General features: G+C 49.8%; 2 protein-coding genes across 2 annotated transcripts in view; one reads left to right on the top strand and one right to left on the bottom strand.

Annotated features, from left to right (window-relative positions):
* Positions 1-1359: 1359 nt before the first annotated feature.
* On the bottom strand, positions 1360-10212 carry UBIAD1 (UbiA prenyltransferase domain containing 1). The gene is made up of 2 exons (XM_046028033.1): positions 9461-10212; positions 1360-3769 (listed from the first exon to the last, which is right to left on the bottom strand). The coding sequence occupies exons 1-2, from the start codon at positions 9984-9986 to the stop codon at positions 3282-3284; spliced, it is 1014 nt and encodes a 337-aa protein (XP_045883989.1). The 5' UTR covers positions 9987-10212; the 3' UTR covers positions 1360-3281.
* Positions 10213-15301: 5089 nt separating this feature from the next.
* MTOR (mechanistic target of rapamycin kinase) overlaps positions 15302-17090 on the top strand; it is a 122295-nt gene continuing 120506 nt past the window's right edge. The window contains exon 1 of the mRNA XM_046001148.1: positions 15302-15404. The gene's annotated coding sequence lies outside the window, so the exon portion shown is untranslated. The remainder of the gene's footprint in view (positions 15405-17090) is intronic.

Here is a 17090-nt window from a genome sequence, read left to right on the forward strand (position 1 = left end):
AATTCCTCTAGTGGCCAGAAAGTTCTTCTTGAGCTGAGAGCTTAGACTTGGAGCCATATAACTTTTACGCATTGGTCCTAGGTTTGCCCTTTGAAGTCAAACACACACACACACCTTTCCCCCCAGAAGAGCCCTCTCCTGAGTCTCCTTGCCACACCGACATGGTTTTAAGTGCCCTCACCAGTGTGCCTACTACTTTCTTGACAAGATCCGGTCTGTGAAGCACAACTTCAAAACGCACTTCCCACCCTTGGAGATGTAAAGCCTTTGCTGCAGCTGTGACCACCGTGAAAACACATACACATGGGCACGGGCACATGCACACGTGCGGGCACAGATATAAAGTTCCTCTGACTGCATTTTCGTCCATTTCTTCTTTCATGTCATATTGTCAAAGGCCTTGCTGCTATCCAAATACACCAAATCCACGGCACGTGTTTGACCCATCCCCACACTGACTATCGAGAAAAATCCCAGAAACTCAGAAAGGAAAGGCGCTCAGAAAGGGACCGGGCCTCCCAGGTGTGATCCGACAAACAGGGATGGACAGGATCCGCACATTCCTTGCTCCGGACACGGGTTGCCTGTTAACTTGGCCTCGGATCACACTAACCTTCATGGAAGTCAGAACTCGTTACTGACTCACATGGGCCTTTGGGCCAGATAACAGGCTCAGACTTCGGTGTGCTTGTCTGGATACAGGGTTAACAGAGGAGTTAACAGCATGTGATATCTTTTGTTGCTCCTCCTCCCCGAGAAGAGGCCCACATCGAGCCCCCTCACCCCACCCCACCCCAGTGGACTTTGTGCAAAGGTCCTACGAGGGGTGGGAAGCAGGGTGATGCTTTGAATATGGAAGGTGAACGAGGTAGATCATGGAGGGAACAGGTGCTTTCCCGAGATTAGGCCAAAATGGGGATTGGGTGGCAGGAAGGAGCACCCTCCAGGCCCACGGTACTCTTCGGCAAGGAGGACCTGCTGTCAGGGGCACTTGAACCCTTCTAGAGCAATATCCAAGAAATAAGGATGGGTTCCAGGGCCGAACCATAGCATAAAGCAGAAGGGAAGCAACCTCACAGATAGTGAGAGAGCCAAGGCCTGGCTCCTGCCCCCCGGAGACCCAGGAGTCCTGGTGATCCCAGAGGGAAGGGAGTGGGCCCAACAAGTGACCGAGCTTGACTTTGCAGCCACCCCACGGGACAGCAGAAAAAATCTGACTCAGAAATAAAGGCACATGCCACACCCCTCCCCCCACTGAATGTCCCAGCATTCCTGCGCTGGTCTGAGATTGACGAGTCCAAGTGCACAGTAAGACAAGGAGGAGGAAGAAAGCAAAGACGACTGATAAACAGTTTTTATTCACAAGTCTAAAGAAGACCTTTGTTGAATCAGGAGATACGATACAAACTATGGTGGCCTGCATATAAAATCTGGCACTAAATTGGGCCTTTTAGAAATATTTATATATAAAAATATGCATTAAAATCTGTACTACAACACAGTGCAGAGGCTCACCGACACCTCCCGATGTGAGTGCTTCCAAGGAGGGCCTGGTCTGGGGATGCAGGGAACTCGGGTCCTAGAGTCGCAGGAGGGAGACTTGTGTGAGAATGGCCTGCTCTTGACAAGGGCCACAAGAGCCTGGCTTTGAAGGCAGGACCCCTGTGAGCACAATGCCATGGGCCCAGTGTGAAAGAAAAATGGTGCTGGGAAGAATGGCTGGAGAGGAGGGCCATCCTTCCTACTCTTGTTACTGGGCTCTGACCACCATTTGAGGATTCTGGAGCTCTGCAGACAAAACACCCTTAACTTTGGAGGAAGGCCTGCAATTTCCAAATATGTTTTTTCCAAGGAAACTGACCAATTCTAACTCCAGGAGCCATATAATAATTAGCCTGATTTGAATGGGTAAGAACCAGTTCTTGTCTTTTGTGGTGGCCGAGACCATGAGATGCCAATCAGAAAGGCCATTATCACAACCGAGAAGTATAATGCTGATGGGCTCAGTCTATCTCAGTCTTGGACCAAACGCAACTGAGCCACTCTCGCCCAGAAAGTGTACTTTGCGGGCAGTGAAGTGAGAAACCGCTCTATCAGCACTGGAATTCCCCCATTCTTTCTTTGCACAAGGCAACGGAAGCCTTTGGGAGAAACGGGGTCAGCACTGCACATCTGTCTTCAATGAGCGAGACACAGTGCCCTCCCTGGCAGGGCCTGCCATCTGGCTGAACAGGGTCAAGACTGTGTCTATCGGCTTATTCATTCAGGGATGAGCGACATCCCTGGTCTGCTCAGCCTGTGGCTCGGTGGAAAATGACAACTGTCCCCAACTCAGCTGCTATGCTGCTACCCAAATAGTGAGGCTCTGTGGCTGGGAGATGTACAAATGGGAACCAGACAGAAACGGAGCGTGGGCACAGGGGAGCGGGAGGCAAGGCGATGGGTCGGGGGAGAAGCCACCCCTGGGGGCTTTAAGGAGTCCATGATCCCTAGGAGTTCACGGCGCTTCAGAGTTACTGAAAGGGCTGGAGTCCTTCCTGTCATTCCAGTAGATTCTACAAAGGGAAAACAGCAGCCCTACCAGTTTCTATCCAAAAGCGGAGCGACTTTCTCAGCTGCCCCCAGGGTCCTGACTGGCTGGCCGCAGGCTGATCTGCAACTTCTCCGCTGGCCCATAAGGGAAGGGAGAGATGAAGGGCCAAAGGGTCTGAATCACAATGAGGCAAAAAGCCAGAGCTTTTTTTTTTTTTTAACAGGTAGGCTGTTAACGAGGGACTTTGTCTCTGAAGCAGTGTATTTCAGGCCCCAAGCATTCAAGGTAAGACACAGATGCACCCCGGGTCACCAGGCCCTGGCACCGATTGCGGGCGCATCCTGGGAGACCGAGCAACCAGGACGACACTTTGGCGGGTGGTGGGGCGAGCAGGAGCCTCAGTGACTCTGGCTCTTCAGGACCAGAGGCCACGCCAGCAGCTCCTGCACAGTCTCGGGGCCTTTTCATCTGCTTTAAAGTGACCTAACAGCACCCCCTAGTGGAAATCATCAATAAAACAAGGACCACACACCCTGTTCACCTTCTCACACTAGTGATTTCCAGACTCACCATAAAACAGAGTGACACAAAACCAAAACCTTACTTTAGAAAGATAATAATAAAAAAGGTGGGAGTTCAGAAGGCAACCTCGGGCCCCTCGCTGCAAACCACCCGCCCTCTTCAGATTCTCTGCCTCCCACAGAAACATTCCGAGACGGGGCGGGGGGGGGGGGAGCGCCGGGTCCCCTTACAGTTTGGGCAGACTGCCCACGGGGGCCAGAATGATGCCGAAGACATAGAAGAGCCCCAGCAGGAGGTTGAGTTTGGCAGTCCTCTGGGGCAGTTTGTTGAAAGTCTGGCTTCGGAACTGTCTCTCCAGGGAGAAGGCCATGGGGATGGTGAGGAGGGGGAGGGCCAGGCTGATGCTGCAGTGTGTGGCCAGGATGCTGAAGATCAGGTAGGGCAGGAAGAGCAGCGTGTTGTAGAGCATGTAGGAGAGGGTGGGGCCGATGAGGATGGCCAGTGTGACGATGCCCGCCTCCCTGTCCGATTCCATGTCCCTGGTGTTGTTGGAATGGAGAATGGCCTCGGTGCTGAGGGCGAGAGGGATGGCGTAGACCAGTGGGAAGACCGCCAGGGACCCCACCTGGACGGCGTAGGCGAACATCACAGCCAGCGGGCCAAAAGTGATGAGGATGATGAGGTCTCCCAGAGCCACGTACTTGAATCCGATTCCTACGGCCAGAAAACCCAGAGACCTGGTATGAGATCGAGGGCTGGAAACCGAGGGGCTGTTCATTGGCTGGGAGCGGTGAGTTCTCGGATGGTAAGAAGGGCCAGTCAGGGAGCTCCCTGCCTTCTGGTTTTGTCTCCGATGACACAGAGGGACAGAGAACACTCGTCTGTCAGCACCCACTCAGGCTTCAGAGTCAAGTTTTCCTCCCTACTGTCGCCAGCAAAGCCCTGCAACAAAGAGCGGTGGGCTCCCACTGCACACGGGATCTAACCAGAGAGCCCGTGAAGGCTCTGAGAGGCCTTGCAATCTGGGTCTTTGGCTTCTTCCCTTCACCAACCCCTGCACGACATGGCTTCTGTCCGTCAGTCCCTCACAGGATACCCATCCCAGTCTCTTACTTTGCTGCCTCCTTCTTCCACAACCTCTGCGGGGCTCTGGTTTGGAAAGCCCTGCTCGGCAAAACTTCAGGGCACCCAAACTCCGCATAAAGAAACTTCTACTCACGTGATGAGTCACAGCTCAGACGACGAAGTTACAGCGCGGCTTCCCCCCTCTGGTTCCCTTGAATTACAACTAAATCACCCCAAACTCCAACCCACCTCAAATCCCATCTAAACCACTTCATTCCGACCTGCCCAGTTCTCTCCAAAGATGCCACACTCCATCAGATCTCACTCCATCCCTGAATTCTGAGTCCTGGTCACCCTATACGGGGAACACTGCGAGACCCACTCTCAGGATCTCCCCTCCCTGGCCATCCCCCGATCTCCACGGGCAGCCAGAGGGGGCCTTTGGAAACACTCATCGGTCCGTGCCCCTCCCCCAACATACACCTGAAAACCCTCAGCACAGGTCGTCCTCGGATCTTTCAGCAGCTCACCTCTGGGGCTGCCCTGCCTCCCTCCGGCCTCACCTTGAGCTCCCCTGTCCCCCACTCATATTTCTGTCGGTTCCTTGGGGCCTTTGGACACCCCACCCCACCTCTGCCTGGCTCCTACTCACCTTTCAAGCCGTTAAAGCCCATTCCTCCAGGCAGCCTTCCCTCATCCCCTGAGCCACATCCAGTCCCTTGCAATACACCTGCTCCCAGCGGACCCAGATTTCCAGCTTTGTAAAATTCATCACACTGCTAATTGCTCTGTCTCCATCCTTCCCTCAAACCCTAAGTTCCAGAGGGCAGGGCCTTGGCTCGGGTTTGTTCACAGCTCGCTCCCCAGGGCATGGCACCAAGGCTGAACCAAACACAGAGCTGCAGTAACAAGCGCCCGGAGTCTGGGGCCCAGGTGAAGAAGAACGTCTCACCCAGAGTGAGGCGGCACGGGGCGGCTGAGAGGTAAGCCCGGCAGAGACCGCTACAGAAGTCTGGGAAACCTCCGGGTCTAACCGAGCTTCCAACTCGTGGCCTCAGGATGAGGGGATAAAGAAAAGCGCTGGGTCACCAACTGCACTTGAACCCGCCTAGAATGGTAAGGGAACATGGTCTGCAGAGGATCAAAAGTGAGGGCAGCCAGAGAACGGGATTCGGCTCAAGATTCCCTTCACACGAGTAGCTGGGGTTCCGGGCTGTTGTTTCTTTTCCAGCTTTATTGAAAGATAAGTGACACGCAACGCCTGGCACGTTCATATACCGCACGACGACTACCAGCAGAGCATCAGCCGACACCCCCGTTTAGTCGGGGCACTTTGGTGCTCAAGTGCGCACCCCTGGTTCTTTAGAATGAAGCGTCCCCAGGGAAGGGTCACAGCCACGGCCCCCCGAAGCCACCAACACTCAGCGAAGTCCTTCTGCACTCCCCAAGCAGCGCAGTGACAAATGATTTGGTTGTCTGAGGACACGCCCTCCAGGAGGAAGCTGTCTCCAGCAGAACCCTGGCTCCCGCTCTAAATTAGCAAATCGATGTCTCCTGCGGTACCTCACACACTGAGGGAACAACCCCTGCCCAGGGAAGGTGCCGGGCAGGGATACTCCCAGTGGGGACCCGGCAGGTTTCTCCTCCAGCTGCCCGTTCGTCTTTTGCTGACATTCCGAGCTCTCCCAGCAGACACTAGAGCTGTCGCTACGGAAGAGAACACAAGAGCGCTCTTGCCTTGACATCTGGCTAGATTACCCATCTGGCTGGATCTCATAGATCACCCGGCAAAAAAATGATGTGAGCAAAGCAAGAACACACCCCCACCCTGAACAGATCCTGCACAGAAACCAACCACAAGCCCCCTCCAGGGCTGAGAAAGGTCTGGTAACCTCCTGGAGGTTGTCTGACAGGAGAAAATGATAGAGCCTTCAGGGAGGAAAGCTGCTTCCGGAGTATGGCCCAGGGCTCACAGGCTCCACCTGCTTCAAAATGTGGCCCACCTCTCCTTTCGGGCATTCCCACCCCTCCCAACACCACTTTCCGAATGAGCCCACACAGTGAAGGCCTGGGCGAGTTCTCCGCACAGCGGCCAGCATGAATCCATTAAAACATAAATCAGAATGCTGGCAAGGCCACGGAGTGCCTGGAACTCTTACACGTTGCTGGTGGGAACACAGAACTAGTACAACCACTTCAGAAAACACGCTGGCAGCTTCCCATCAAGTTGAAACATTCATCTACCCTCTGACCCAGTGCTTCCACTCCCAGGCACTCGCCCCCGAATGATGAGAACAAATACCCACAGAAAGACTTTGCTGGGAGTGCTCAGGCATGATAGCCAAAATACGGAAACAACCCAAATGTCGCTGGACAGGAGAAAGGACAAATAAATTGTGGTTCTGTCCGCACAATGGATCCTACTCAGCAATAAAAAGGAACTACTGTCGCCCGTCACAACACGATGAGATCCCAAACTACCATGCGGAGCGAAGAAACCAGGCACAAGAATTCATGTGAACGATTCCATTTACATAACGTTCCAGACCAGACAAAACAATCCCTGTGAAAGAAACCAAACAGGGGTGGCCTCCGGATGGGGGCGGGGAGAGTGCGAATTGACGGGGAAGGAAGGTTTTGAGGGTGATGGAAATGTTCGGTATCAGGACAAGGTGCGACTGTGTGCCTCTGCTGAAATCGATCAAACCCTAACACTTCAGATCTGTGCATTTCGCCGTAGCCAATTGTATCAATAAAGGTCAATGTTGAACCCATAAATCAGATTATGCCATGACTCTGCTTGATGTGTTTCAGTGTCTCCCCGTTCGTTCAATGAATATTAAGTAGTAACCACATGCCAGGCAGTGTTCTGGGCACCCTGGCTGTGGCAAAGAACGGAGACCCAAATCCCTAATCCCAGGGAACTTCTAGTCTAAGCGGGAAAACAATTAACAAAGTCAGTACTTTAGATAGTGCATTAGAAGTCGTCTGTGCTATGAAGGAAAATAAAACAGAGAAGAGCAATAGGGAAGGTATTGTGGGGGAAAACTCAGTGTGTGTGTGTGGGGGGGGGGTGTGTGTGCGCACCCACGCACTTTTATTTTCAGCTGCTGCAAAAAACCTTTATTGTTTTGTGATTTTAAATAGGGTAGAAAGCAAGGCCTCACAAAACAGCTGGCAAGTGAGCAAACCGGTGGAGGAGGTTAGAAAGTGAATCAGGCAGATAGAAGGATGAAGCGCTTTCCAAGCCAAAGAAAAGCATCTACAAAGGACCTGGGGCAGCAGCATGCCCTGACTGTACCAGAAACAGCCAGGAGGGCAGCGTGGCTGGCAACAAACTGTGTTTGCCTTCAAAATATATGCAGGGGGGGCGCCTGGGTGGCTCAGTGGGTTGAAGCCTCTGCCTTCGGCTCGGGTCGTGATCCCGGGGTTCTGGGATCGAGCCCCGCATCGGGCTCTCTGCTCTGCGGACAGCCTGCTTCCTCCTCTCTCTCTCTGCCTGCCTCTCTGCCTACTTGTGATCTCTGTCTGTCAAATGAATAAATAAAATCTTTAAAAAAAAAAAAAATATATGCAGGGAGCGCCTGGGTAGCTCAGTGGGTTAAAGGCTCTGCCTTCGGCTCAGGTCATGATCCCAGGGTCCTGGAATCGAGCCCCGCATTGGGCTCTCTGCTCCTCGGAGAGCCTGCTTCCTCCTCTCTCTCTGCCTGCCTCTCTGTCTACTTGTGATCTCTGTCAAATAAATAAAATCTTTAAAAAATATACATATATATTCAGAATCTGACAACCTCTTCTCTTCTCTACCACCACCACTCTGATGCAAGCCATCAAACTTCTCTTGCCTGGATTGTTCAGCAGCCTCCTCGTCTTCCTGCTTCTGTCCTTGCCCACCCTCCTTTATCCATTCTTAATACCGCAGCCAGACTGATTCTCTGAAAACCTTAAGGCCCACATAATCTTTGTGCTTCTCTGCCCTTCCCCCACACACTTTCCTTGCTTGACCTCCTTGCATTTACTCTCTTACTCACACAATGGACTCATGCTGTTCCTCAAATTTTTGAGGAACACTCCTGCCTTAAGACCTTTGGCAACTACAACTCTGAGATTTCCAACACCCTTCCTCTACATACATGCTTAGCCGACTTCCTTTTATCTTTGCTCATATTACCTTTTTGAGGAGGCCTACCTTGATCAAACTGCTTCAAACAGCTATGTCCTCCTTCCTTGCTCTATTTATTTCATTTATTTTAAGATTTTATTTATTTGTCAGACAGAGAGAGCGAGAGAGCGCACAAGTAGGCAGAGTGGCAGGCAGAGAGAGAAACAGGCTTCCTGAAGAGCAAGGAGCCCAATGCTGGACATGATCCCAGGACTCCGGGATCATGACCCGAGCCAAAGGTAGCCGCTTAACCGACTGAGCCACCCAGGCGTCCCTTTGCTCTTCTATTTTTTTCCTTATAAGCACTAATCATGTTTTTATGTACTATCATCAGGGTTCCAATTCATCTGGGCTTAGCAGGAACTCTCCTGATTTCCACACCTAAAGTCCAGCGTCCTGGGAACCATCTTAAGTCCTGAGCAAATCAGGACGTTGGTGACCCTGAGTAGAATTTACTAGTTTTACTTTCTATCTCTCCTCAAGATCTATAAAATAACTTCCCCAAGAACCACTGCTCAGGATCTGTGACTGCTGGGTTCACACAGAACAGTGCCTGGCATCTAACAGGGGCTCAAAAAGCAGGACTTGACCACCTGTCCATCACTACCTTAATAAGCTGTTGCGGGGCGCCTCGGTGGCTCAGGGGGTTAAAGCCTCTGCCTTCGGCTCAGGTCATGATCCCAGGGTCATGGGATTGAGCCCCGCATCGGGCTCTCTGCTCAGCAGGGAGCCTGCTCCCCCCTCTCTCTCTGCCTACTTGTGATCTCTGTCAGATAAATAAATAAAATATTAAAAAAAAATAAGCTGTTGCAAGCAGTCACACAGCAAACTTGCTGAAAGCAATTAGCTGTATGGTGTTGAGCTCTTCCAATGTAATTCCACTGGAATTTGAAACGGTGCTGTTATAGGATACGACCAAAAAAAAAAAAAAAAAGAAAGAAACTAGATGGAAAAATTCCTATATGTGATTCCCATATATGGACTAACATCCATAAACCAAGCCAGGATCTTCTCAACTCACTAGGGTTCTCCAAAACTCCACATGGCCCACACGTTGTAGATTTCACATAAATGGCCCAACTCAAAAAAGAACCTGTGACACCTCTTCTCCAGCCCTCTAACTCCTCTGCGAAGAGGAGTAGTTTCTCGTACGTGCAGCCAGGAAACAGGCCAACTCTTACCTCCTGTGTAGAGAAAGGAGCCCGACAGGCCTCCAAAGTAGATGAGAGCCAAGTGCTCCAGTTTCAGAGGAGACAGGTAGTAGAGACAAGCGGCACAGACACAGCCCAAAGTGTAGAGGAAGACTCCAAACCGGACGACATCCTGGGGCTCCAAGATTCGGTCCACCAGGGTCCTGTCATCACTCTTTTTGTGGTCAATGCCCTTGGAAAAGTCATAGTAAGTGTTGACCAGATTGCCAGCCCCGTGCACGGCCAGCACAGCCACGGCACAACCCACCAGCAGCCTGGGATCCAGGACGCCCTGGGATCTGTAGGCTAGGGCGCTGCCCAGGGCCACCGGCGTGAGCGAAGCACTGAAGCTCCAGGGCCGCAGGGCCAACACGTAGGAAGCGCACTTCTGCCTCCACGAGCGTTGGGGAAGCCTGTCCTGCTCCGGACAGTCGTTCCCCAGCAGGTCCCTGTCCCCGGGCTTGGCCGTCTCTCCCGCCTGTATGTTAATCTCCCCTGGGACCTGTGAGGCCGCCATGGAAGCTACACGTGGCTGAAGTCAAAGTTAATAGTGAACACCCACGAAGAGCCACGGGGCGCGGGGCGGGACGGCCAGACCTGACCTTCCTTCGGTTCCGCCCCGGGGTTGGGCTGGGGAGGCGGCGGGCCCCCGGGGTAGCACCGGGCGGACCTGGCAGCCCACGAGGCCCGGCGGCACCGCCCAGTCCTCCTGTCACCCGGGCGAAGCCTGTCTTTCCACCTCACTAAGGGCCGGGCTAGAGCCCGAGGACGAGCTGCTGCCATTCGCCCCAAAGTACTGGGGCCGCCATCTTGTGCGCCCGCCTCCGGAGGCCCGCCCGGAAACAGGGGCCGACGCGCGGGCCCGGCCGAGGCGGGGGCGGGGCCTGGGGCTTGGGGGCGGGCTTGGGGGCGGGGGGCGGGGCTGGTGGAAACCCCGCTATCCAGCCCTTCGCTCACCGAGGATCCGAGCCCGGCAGCTGCCCCCAGACCCGCAGCATCACTTAGTATATCCCCAAGGATGACCCGATTACGACTGACCTAGAGCTTCCACTCAACGAAATAGGATTCATTTTTTCATTCAACAAGCATTTACTGAGCACTTACTATGTCGTACGCAGCAGTGAAAAAATGGACACAAATCAGGGAACACATTGAGGACGATAAGAAAGGTATGATTACCTCCCACTTTTTAAATGGAAAACGAAGCTCTGGAATAGAAAATGAAGTCCAAGAAGTTATTAGCTGTAGTAATAATCACAACAGCAACAATCCCCCTTTTTTATGGTGCAATTACCATTTGCCCTATATTGGCCTGCCTACGTCTTTATCCACAGTCCAGGTTACTACTCACCTACTCACAGCCCTCCTTCCCACTCTACCACGTGGCCAGCTCTGTGTCTTCATTGCCTGCCTTCTGGAAGCTTATGGTCCATATCTGTAGCTTGTTTCGGCTGGAGGGAGCCAAGTGTTAAATTTTTAGGAATTTTCTGAGCTGGTCATTAAGCACAGCCATTATTAAAAATTAAATTATACAAATTTATGAGATAAATTATATTACAAACAAAGGCAACAAAATTCATTACTTCCTAATTATTTCACTCCATTTTACCATTTATGTGCTTCAGATTGTTAATGTCTGTGAAAATATGATATGCTCATCTCTTACCAGCTTTCCCTTCAGTGACATCCGTTGGTAGCTTGAAATCTGCCACAGTGGGAGTATTTATACCACACAGATCAGCAGATGCTTGTTAATTGTTTTGTTGATCATCTGGACTTAAGAAATGACAGGGATAAGTTAACAATGCGGATTAAACTTAAAAGTGTGTCAGCTCTGCAGCCCCACGTTGTGAATAGCAGCAGATATGAAAGAAAATATCAACCAACATCCATATCAGAACTACATCGGTCAGTTGCAGCCTAGAGAGGCTATGCAATCTCCGCCCCCTCCCAAAAGCGTACTGTTAGAATCAATTTGCCGTATGGACTTTGCAATAAAAAGCATGTGCATTTTATTATTATTTATAAGTGATATGCTATACCTCATTCACATGGTGAAAGTTACAATACACATATATGTACCTGGGACAGACTACATAATTTTGGTGCCCAGTGCAAAATAAAAACGTGCAGCCCCTTGTTTAGAAGTCATTAAGAATTTTAAGACAGAGCAATACAGCCTCACACAGCCATGAAGCCAGCCCTGTACCTACATACATGTCCCCTCCCTTGTTGACTAATTTTTCTACCACCCAGCACATTCTTGCGAGCTGGCCAGACCCAAGTGTTCTATGTTGTCAAACTGGACAAAAGGAAGAAGCAGATATTTCGAAATCCTGGCTCCATCACTCATCAATTCTATGATTCAATCCCTCTCTATGTCTGTTTAACTCAAGTACGAAGTGGAAACACTACAACCTGTCTCACAGAAGTGTTCCGGCATAAGTGATAGCATTTATCCACCGTTCACACGTGTCATAGAGTGTTTTAGGTCCTTAATGTGTATTAGCATTTAACCCCACAACACTGCCTGTAGAGGTAAGGACGTTATAATCCCTTCAGTTTTACGATAAAGAAATAGGTACAAAGAGATTAAGACCTGGTTGTATAGCTATTAAGTGTTGGAGCAAAGTTTCAGCTTCAGTTACACTCGAATTTGCTTTTAACTGCTACATGATAATATCCACCAAAATGCCTGATATTGTAAGTGCTCAATAAATATTCTCTATTATTTAACATAAGAAAGTTCTTTGTAAACTGAAAAGAGACCTATAAATGCATTGATTACTATTGCTATAAAAACATCTTTGATCATTAATTAGAAAACGGGGCCTGGGGCAACAGGGTGGCTCAGTCAGGTAAGTGTCTGCTGTCAGCTCAGGTCATGATCCCAGGGTCTTGGAATTGAGCCCAGCATTGGGCTCCCTGCTCCACAGGAAGCCTGCTTCTCCCCTTCTCTCTGCCTGCCACTCCCCTTACTCGTGCACCCCCCATCAAATAAATAAATAAAATTTTTTTAAAAAGAGGGTCGCCTGGGTGGCTCAGTGGGTTAAAGCCTCTGCATTTGGCTCAGGTCATGATCCCAGGGTCCTGGCATCAAGCCCCTCATCGGGCTCTCTGCTCAGCGGGGAGCCTGCTTCTCTTCCTCTCTTTCTGCCTGCCTCTCTGCCTGCTTGTGATCTCTGTCTGTCAAATAAATAAATAAAATCTTTAAAAAAAAAAAAAGGAAAGAAAACAGGGTCTTATGTCTCAGGGTGATAAAAATATTATATATTGCCTGTGGAAATGAAAATTAGTATCTCCTTTATAGAGATCAAGTTGATGTTCTCCATCAACTACACATGCATTTATCCTGACCCTGTAATTCCATTTCTGAGTGTTTATTTGGTGTAGCTGCCAGGGGAAAAAAAATTACATATGTACAAAGACATTCATCACTCCATCATTAATGACAGCAAGAATTTGGAATCAACACACGTGTCCATTAACAGAGGACTGGAAAAATAAATTATGGTACATCCATGTGATGGGATTCTATGCAGTTATAACAATAACAAAAGAAGAAGCTAGCTTTCTATATATTAAGAAAGACCTCCAAGATCTACTAAAATTTTTTTAAAGATGTTATTTATTTATTCATTTTAGAGAGAGAGAATGTAGGGAGGGAGGAGTAGAAGGAGAGGGACAAGCAGACTCCATGCTGAGCACTGAGCCTTGCTCACAGCTTGATCCCATGATGCCAAGACCCCAAGACCATGACCTGAGCACAAATTAAGAGTAGGACGCTCAACGAACCGAGCTGCCCAGGCGCCCCAAGAGCTACTAAAATTTTTTAAAGTCCAAAACAGTGTAGGTAGTAATGAAAGGAAAATAAGAATATGCATTTATACTTGCTTATATTTACATAGAAAACTCTAGGGATATGTAAGAACTAAGAAAATAGTGAAAGGGGGCGCCTGGGTGGCTCAGTGGTTTAAGCTGCTGCCTTCAGCTCAGGTCATGATCTCAGGGTCCTGGGATCGAGTCCCACATCGGGCTCTCTGCTCAGCAGGGAGCCTGCTTCCCTCTCGCTCTCTCTGTCTGCCTCTCTGCCTACTTATGATCTCTCTCTGTCAAATAAATAAATAAAATCTTTAAAAAAAAAAAAAAAAAAAAAAAAATAGTGAAAGGCCAGGAGTGGAGCGAGACCTTTCATGATAAACATTATTTATTTTGGATTTGAACAGTGAACACATTATATATTTTAAATGTTTGATGATTAAATATAGAGATGCTGAACACAAGTGGAAAATATGAAATTCAGAGGGACAATTATTTCAGAGAATAAGTAGTACAATAAAAAGATTCTAAACCTAAAGTAGTAACCTTGAATTAAATAAAAAAAAAAATCTGCCAAAGCATTGTTGTTGTTGTTTTTAAGATTTTATTTATTTATTTGACAGAGAGAGACACAGTGAGAAAGGGAACACAGGCAGGGGAGTGGGAGAGGGAGAAGCAGGCTTGCTGCTGAGAAGAGAGCCTGGTGTGGGGCTTGATCCCAGGACCCAGAGATCATGACCTGAGCCAAAGGCAAATGCTTAACGACTGAGCCAACCAGGTGCCCCTGCCAAAGCATTTTGTTAGCCACAGACTACTGCCAAACCTTTTTAATTTGGCACTTTAGAACTTCTGGAAACTTACATATCTTCAACGGATACTTCTTTGGATTATACAAGTACTTGATGGTAACATATAAAGGGAAAAGTATACCTTCTCCGTATTGTATTATGTCTTAGTTGTATATTCCCTCCTGTGGTTATAGACACCTAAGAAATATATAAAAGTTTTATAAAGGGGTATATTATACTAATATTGTTGTATAACTTGTATTTTCTTTTAACAAATCGTGAACCCTTTTCCTTCTCAGCAAATATTAATCTACATTACCATGATTAATGGCTCCATACGTTTTCCTTAATATGAATGCATCATATTTTATTTAATCAGACCTCTATTGGAAGCCACTGAGGAATTTGTTATTATAATAACCATGGCAAAAAGAGAGAGAGAGAGAGAGATGTGGTCAAATTCCATTTTTGCTATTGTTTGAAAGAATATTTTTATTTTATTCTATTTCATTTTATTTATTTTTAAAGTAAGCTACTAGCTCTACGCCCAAGGCTTGAACTGAGAACCAGAGAACGAGAGTCCCATGCTCCACCAACTGAGCCAGCCAGGTGTCCCTGGATGATTGTAAATGATGTTATTTGGAAATCATTTATTTGGGAGAAGGGCATTTAGCTAAAACTTGGTTATGGCCTCCCGCGAAAGATCTTGTGAACTAGGTAATTTTGGAAAACTGGGAAATTCTAACTAAAAACGGTTTAAGATGCATACCGCATTTAACAAAAGAGAAATCACGGGGACATGAGTAGCACCAGTCGGAAAGTTCTAGGTCTGTGCTCGGGTAATCACAGGGCACAGACGTCGCCTACGCTCCGGTTAAAGCGAGCAGGACGCACAGCCTCTGAGTCGCATTCCACGGTACCCACACGGCGGACTACATGCCACCAGTGTCGATGCAGAGGGGACTAATAGTAGCGATGCACCGGATGTGCGCGTGGAAGTGATTGAAATCAACCCAAGACCCATTGGTTCTTCCGCATTGACGTAAGCCTGCTTTCGCTGGCCACTGGCCGCGTGGTTTGTCTATTTGGACAGTCCCCGCCCCCTAAAGAAGCCGGGTCCCGAAGCCTCACTTCTCCTTCATTTCTATTGGTCTGCCTTCCAGTCCATCTTCTTCTTAAGCCTGCCGATTGGTCCTCTGAGCTGGGGGTCCACCCTCCCTCCCGCCCGGCTTAGAGGACAGCGGGGAAGGCGGGTGGTGCGGCCGGGGGCCTGAAGGGGCGATAGCCTCGCTGGTGGCGGCAGCTGAGGCCTTAGTCGAGGCCGCGCGGTGAGTCTGGGGCCTGGCACCGACCCCTCCAAGGCGGAGGAGTGTCCAGTCCCAGGGTCAGCCTGGTCCGTGGTGGGGGTGGGGGGAGCGGAAAGTCGCCCGTCTGGGACGTGGGGTCCTCTCCGTACCGGCCCCACGGGCTTGGGCGCTGTCAGAGCCCTTGACCCCCTCCCGGCGAGGCAGCACCCACCGTCTCCCGGATCCCCAGGAGACCCCCAGGCCTTTCAGACAGCCGTGCGTCCCTGGCGCCACGAAGGCCGGCCCATCAGCCCCGGTACTGCCGGGGCGCGTTTGGGTCTCCATGCCCCGCAGTCGCCCCTTCTTCCTAGCCACCTACACACTGACCGCAGAGAGGGGCAGTGTCGGGTGTGCCCCTCGGTCTGCCCCCTGGGGACCTCTCAAGGACCCAGTCCCCGGACCTGAGCTGGGTTCCATCCTTGGGTTTCATCCTCTCTGCCCTCCCCGCCCCCATCCCCAGTTTCAGCCACCCCAACTTTATCTTGAGCAAGCCCTCACCACGACTCTCGGGACATCTGACTTCCAGTACCTTCGCTGATTTGTGCCTGGAGCAGATGGGCCTGTGGGTCGCAGACCCTGTGAAGGAAGATACTCTAGTTCTTTCCTGAGAAAGAGAATTCCTCGCCAGCCTCCTTCCCCGGCGTGGCAGGCGGGAGGGCACACACCCCGTAGTCAGTTTTGTCCTCAGGGATCCTTCAGTTTCCTCTCCCCTGGAGGATGACGTTTCCTTCTGCAGTCTTCTTCTTGGCATTGGAGCATTTAATAGCTTTACAAAACCAGTTACAACCTGGTGTCTTTTTTTTTTTCCCCTCTGCATCTCACAAATACTCTCAAAAATAAGAATTTGACAATTTGATTTTTTTTTAAGATTTATTTATTTATTTGTCAGAGAGAGAAAGAGAGAGAGATCACAAGCAGGCAGAGAGAGAGAGAGAGAGAGGGAAGCAGGCTCCCTGCTGAGAAGAGAGCCCAATGCGGGGCTCGATCCCAGGACCCTGAGATCATGACCTGAGCTGAAGGCAGAGGCTTAACCCACTGAGCTACCCAGGCTCTCGGACAATTTGATTTTCTAATATAATCTGGACATCCCTAGGATAGGTATATATGTTACTCCCATGGCAGTCTGGGCTGAGCCCTATGTTGGCCACTTTCCCCCTAGATTGTAGGCTCAGTGAGGGAAGGGATAGTCCCTAATTGAGGAATGAATGTGTGATCTCAGGAACTGGTCAGTCTCTTAGCTCAAGTACTACAATTCCAAGTACTCCTATTTTATGGACCCGCCCTGTCCAACACAATCACCACCAGCCGCAGGTGGCTTAGAGCGCTTGAAACGTGACTAGTCCGCGTGGAGATTGCCACGTGGGCAGTGGATTTTGGAGACTTAGGACAAAAAGAGAATGGACACTGTATCAATACTTTCTATGTTGATGACATGTTGAAATGATACTTTGGATGTATTGGGTTTAAAAAAATGTATTAATCTCTCCTGTTTTCTTTTTACCTTTTTTGATACGGGTACCAGGGAATGTCAAATTACACCTGTGGCTTGTATTGTATTTCTGCTGGCCAGTGCTGCTATAGGATAATCATTGTCCCTCTTTAAATTGAACGCCTTGAGGAAAGGAACAGTCTTAGGCTTGTTTTATTCTCTCTTTACCTCCCCATCTC

The sequence above is a fragment of the Meles meles genome, chromosome 1, assembly GCF_922984935.1.
Source record: "Meles meles chromosome 1, mMelMel3.1 paternal haplotype, whole genome shotgun sequence".
Classification (NCBI taxonomy): domain Eukaryota; kingdom Metazoa; phylum Chordata; class Mammalia; order Carnivora; family Mustelidae; genus Meles; species Meles meles.

Excerpts from the sequence above, each read along its gene's own strand:
- UBIAD1 (XM_046028033.1), bottom strand. The coding sequence starts at position 9,986 with ATGGCGGCCTCACAGGTCCCAGGGGAGATTAACATACAGGCGGGAGAG. Across the intron at positions 3,770-9,460 it reads CTCCTTTCTCTACACAGGAG|GAATCGGATTCAAGTACGTG; the intron begins GTAAGAGTTGGC and ends TTCTGGCCGTAG.